This window comes from Rhagoletis zephyria, unplaced genomic scaffold (assembly GCF_001687245.7).
Source record: "Rhagoletis zephyria isolate East Lansing unplaced genomic scaffold, Rhagoletis_zephyria_1.1 Rzeph_scaffold_00346, whole genome shotgun sequence".
NCBI classification, from domain to species: Eukaryota; Metazoa; Arthropoda; class Insecta; order Diptera; family Tephritidae; genus Rhagoletis; species Rhagoletis zephyria.
Genome location: NW_016157430.1, coordinates 231,007 through 236,331, shown reverse-complemented (window position 1 = coordinate 236,331; position 5,325 = coordinate 231,007). Strand labels below are relative to the sequence as shown.

Sequence of the window (5,325 nt, the reverse complement as noted above, 5' to 3'; positions counted from 1 at the left end):
AAAATTTCATATGGCGAAATAGATTTTTTTTCTGCTGATAAGTTTGATGATATTCCTTAAATAAAAACCTTCTTTTTCTGAAATAGATCATAAATTATCTCAAAATTCATTAATTAAATGGATAAATTGGAGATATTTATTAAAACTATTAAAATCAGTACAGTAAAACTACATGAGACCTTTTTTGTAGAGCATTTAATTCCCTATAGAAATAATTGAAACTCATTTGGCAATAATTATTTTTTAGTAAGTTACAAAATTCAAAACAAAAAAAAATTATTTTCCTTAAAATACTTCAATCTTTGACCTTGAATATCTTTTAAGTGGTTAGATTAATGAAAAAAATATATGTGAAACCATTTTTGTAGAGCGTTCAATTTCCTATAAATATTGACGACGCAACTGGTTTAACAATCTATTGGTGATAAGATATGACCATTGTTATATGAGACTAAATTGAAAATGGAAAACTATGACGAGCATAATCTTCCCGTTAATATTAAGAGCTCAGGTTTGGTAAGTACTTTCTAGAGGTACCTAGGTACTAGTTTTCGTGTGTCGGATCCAAAAAAAATACTTTATTTTTTTTTTACTCACCCTAATGTATGTATGTACATACTTCTATTAATTTGATATACAAAGAATAAATTGTATTTGCATTTCACAGTCTTATTTATAGATAATGAAAACAAAAACGCCTGTGCTTCCTCTTTGAAAACCTCGCACAATATCCCCTTTGGCTCCTAATATTTGAGCCAATTTTTCGTATTGCCCGTATTACCGCTCGCGAAAACACAGAAATCGAGAAAATTCATTTATGATGACTTACAATCATGCACAGTATATTTTACTTATTTTTTTATAAATTTTATTATTTAAACCCACGAAAATAACAATCGAAACGTTCTCCGTCAACAAATTTGCAACCTAGAAAAACGGAACTCCGATCGAAATGTAGAATAGGTATAATCGTAAATTTCGAAGATGGATCGAAAGGAAACGGAACACAGAATACCAAAGTTGCCAAACGGAGAACATTTCGATTCGAGTCGAAATGCAGAATAGGGCTGAATTGTAAGCAGTTTTCATTTGGGTAATTTTCATTCTTAGTTTCCAAATATATGTATGTAATTAAAATCTGTATTTAAAACTTAAAATTGTGTAAAATGCTTGAACTACATATAAATATAGATATTATTTAATAGCTTTCTAAAAATATTTCGTTGCAAACGCAATTATTGTTCAACATGTCATACCTATACCCTTAAGTATATTAAATTGGCTTTTTCTTTAATAGTAGTGTGAACTTTTATTTGCCTTTAAATTATTTTGTTAATACAATTAAGAGAGTTACAATAAAATGATATTTGCTTGGCATGAGAGTGATGATGATGGATATTTGCTTCGTTCTATGGATTTCATTCATGTGATGACATCAAATAGTTTTCGCTGGCTTCTAATTTCGTTCAATACGAACTGCTTAATGAAGTTCGTGTATTGTTAGTTTATTCATATTATTTTTTAAATTTTAACTGCTATAATTTTGCAAAACTCGAAGTAGTTTTGGAAATAATTGGAAAGTGAGTGACTCCCACATTCGGTATCATTTTGTAATAAACAAAATTTTAAATTTAAGGAAAAACAAAAATATACACATTATTTTAGCAGTGGGAGTACTAGACTTTATAAATATGTACCACAAGTGCTGTTGCATTGGCTATGCTAGTGTGGCTCTTGAAGTTATTGGTTTAAACCCTTTCATCTGAAAGCAATTTCCTCTGATGTTCCTTATTTATACGCTTTGACGCTGTTGTTATTGGGCGGCGTTTTGATCTGTTATTTAGTGTTAGAGGATAATATATTTATATTTCAATGTATAAATCCAACAGACTGGTAACGAAAACAGAATAGCTTGTGATAATTCATTAATTGTATTTTTATATTTTACTATTTATATAGTCTTTGAGTTTGAGAAAGCTTCAAACTAATCGTAATTCTTGATTCCTTTATTACTTGCTTGTTTATTTTCATTCGTTTAAATAGTTCTTTTTTTGTTTTTGATAATGCGCCTGCGTCAAATGTACAGAACTTTTAAGCCAATGTTGGGAATTGACGTTCGTCGTTGACTTTCGGTGCAATATTTTGCTGTCTGAAACCAAAATTGCGTTTTCCGCCTCGGCCAGTAATAACCCCACGTCCACCAGCGACTGGGCGTTCAGTAGCATTATTAAAGTTGGTGTTGGTGTTGGGAACGCCAGCTCCTGGACGAGGTCCGCGGCCACGCCCACGTCCACCAAAACCAGGACCACGGCGCCCGTCATTGAAATTAAATTGTATGTCGAGGACACGTTGTTGGCGTCCAACTCTCTGCGGATACATGGCAGGATCGTATTCAAGTTCCTCTTCGCTTTCATTGTCCTTTTTCTTATTGTTGTTTAGAACTACCATTTTCTTCCATTGAGTTGTGTCTTCACCTATAGTGTGAATTCTTAGTAAGTAAAATGGTTTTGTAGAAACATTTTTGTTTTGCTGCTTACCTTCTCCAGCTTTGCGAATATTGAAAGTTGGCTTTACTCGTTGTTGTTTTTGCGCCTTCCATTCGTCCAGCGTCAATTCTTTGGTTTCTTCTTCGACCGGTGCCTGGTCTGCCTGCTCATTGCCGGATTCTTCAGCCTTATCAGTGACATTGCCAGCTTCAACATCGCTCTTATTAACATCGTCGATAGCTTCTTTTACGGATCCCCAATTATGTGCTCCAGCACCGTCACGTTTGTCAATAGCTTTCACACCTGAAATTGTTTAATTTTGTTTTCAATCAAACACGTAATATTTAGGGCTGGTTTCTCCAACTCAACTCAACTTAGTTTAGCCACTTTTTGGACTTAAGTCAAAAGTTAGCCTACGTTTTACACAGCTTGGTCATGACTAAGTCAAGAAAATTGGCTAACTAAGTTAAGTTGAGATGGAGAAACCAGCCCTTAGTTTTCCCATAATGTAATAAACACTATTACACTGTGGGGTTTCCAACTGGCATTCTTTTGACTTTTGTTTTTTGTTATTTTAACATCCAGCAAATGCAAACGCCGGAAAAACACAAAATTTCGTTCATCTCCTATCGTTTTTTTTCCTTTTAGGTTTATTTAAAAGTTTCCTAATCTACTTCATGAAATCTTTGACATTTGGCACGTTTTGACATTGTTCATCCCGTCGAAGTTGTGAATATGCATGCACGTATGTTTGTGTTCCATGATTTTGATTAACACCAATACATACAAAAGCTTAAATAATTATACATACGTATGGATGTGTTTTCTGCTTACCAGTTTTATCGGAGCCTGATTGTCGGTCGAATTCACGCTTACCGCCTCGGTTACCACCTTCGAAATTGCGGTTACGTGGTGGGCCACGGTTTTCTCGTTCCCGAAATTGGCGTGGTTGCTGCTGCGATGATCCACCTTCAATTTGCATACCAAAATTACCCGTGAATCCATTTTCCCGGACATTGCGTCGATTATTGCGTTGTTCGCGAGTTTCGCCGTTTTGCTGTCTAAAATTTAAGTTTCTCGTGCCCTGTTGCTGTTGTCCACCTTGACCGCCATCACTAGCGGGTCCAGTGCGCTTCCGATTTGCATTGGCAACTGGCCCTCCTTGCTTGTTAGTTCTATCTGCAGCAGTACCCGCCGTCGATTTCTTATTCACCTCGTTTTTGTTCAGGGCTGATGGCTTATTCTCTTTCTCGGCTTGGTTAGGTTTCTTGCTCGATTGTGTCCTTGGAACACTGTCGACATTTTGTTTATTCGATGACTTTGCGAGGGGTGCACTACCCCCACTGCCACCAGCAGTTTTAACCTGTTTTTTAGACTTGATCGCAATATTATCTAATGGATCACTAATATCATCGTCCATGAACAAAAGTTCATAACGATTATTTCCAGAGCCATCCATAATTGGCGATTTTTTTAATTACTTCTCTTTTTTCTTACTTTGCTTCAGCCAATTTCTTATAAATTTGAACTAACCTTAATTTCTGCTTTCTGTTGCACGATATTAATGTCTAAGAACACATGCCCAGCATTGAAAAAGCATGGTATACATACAAGAAGAAGAAGAGTGCTGAAATATTTGACAAGTACATGGTTCGTTTAATAGTCAGGCTTGTGCGAAATATTCTCAAATACAGATGGCGCCCATAGAACAAGAAGCGCTATGCAGTGCTGCCGTTTACTTATTTTCGAGCGAAGTGAAAAAACTCTAAAAATGAAGTGTTTCGGAGTGACTTGTTTACTTTTCTAGCCGATAATTATCAGCAAAAAGAAGAATGGGATCATTGAGAGAATTACGGGCAAGAACGATAGAATACAAGATTGCGCATTCCCGCAGAATGACATTTGTGGCAACGGGTAAACAAAGAATATGGCGAAGAACAATGAGTTGACAGCTGTGAATTTGCAGTGAGAAAACGTGTTTTCTTCTCGATTCACCAAATTCTCAAGCCATCCTTGAATATAGCGAATTAAGCACAACGTTAGCAAAAAATATACAACCACTCTTGAAATGTGTTCAAAAGAATAGTTGTTTTCATATTCTCCAGCAAAAAACATCCTGTAACTTGCCAGTAACCAAATTTCGGAGAGTTAAGCTCGGAACACTTTGACGACAACAAGCGATAAGCAGCATCTCTCAAATTTTAAATACACACGTTCTTACGGACACAATTATTTTGACGACAGCACGACATCTTGGCTGCAGGACTGCAATTGTCGACGTCGCCAAATTAAATCTATTTCTAATTTTGCCGGCGACAATGAGTAGATGTAGTGCTGCAAAATTAAATTGTCGCAAAATTAATCACATATTCTTGATTGTTCATGTTTTTCTTATTTACTTAAATAAAAATACACAATTTGTGAAATAAATATACCAAAATGTCAAACTTTAAAATCAGCTGTTTGCTATGTCGCTGAGGTCTTCAAAATGTTTAAGAAGCTGGCTTCAAGGCGACATTTGTCGACAAAATTATGTCGCTGTCGTTACGTCGTGAAGTTGCAGTCGTCAAAGTGTTCCGAGCTTTATAGCCAATATTTACTCCCACTGGTGGGTTTCACACTGGAACATTTCTGCCACCAGAACCACTCTGTTTGCAAGAGAGGCAGTGCGGAGAGTTAAGTTTCTCTCGAATTTGACAGAATCGTTGTTTGCATGACGTCACACTTGTGCAACTTGTTTACGTTTTCCGGAACAAATGCACAATACTACCAAATCTCGAATTAAAAAAAAAAAAATAGGATCGATAGAGACCATTGAGGTGAACATAACGGTATATTT

At 35.8% G+C, this 5,325-nt stretch overlaps 1 protein-coding gene across 2 annotated transcripts in view; it reads right to left on the bottom strand.

Moving 5' to 3' along the window:
* Positions 1-1,425: 1,425 nt before the first annotated feature.
* vig (vasa intronic gene) overlaps positions 1,426-5,325 on the bottom strand; it is a 33,182-nt gene continuing 29,282 nt past the window's right edge. The window contains exons 2-4 of one of the 2 annotated variants that reach the window (XM_017610842.1): positions 3,321-4,113; positions 2,538-2,789; positions 1,426-2,474 (exon numbers count right to left, since the gene is read on the bottom strand). In XM_017610842.1, coding sequence (XP_017466331.1) covers positions 2,092-2,474; positions 2,538-2,789; positions 3,321-3,945 — 1,260 coding nt within the window. In that variant the 5' untranslated portion in view covers positions 3,946-4,113 and the 3' untranslated portion in view covers positions 1,426-2,091. The remainder of the gene's footprint in view (positions 2,475-2,537; positions 2,790-3,320; positions 4,114-5,325) is intronic. The other variant, XR_001846884.1, reaches the window with a different exon arrangement.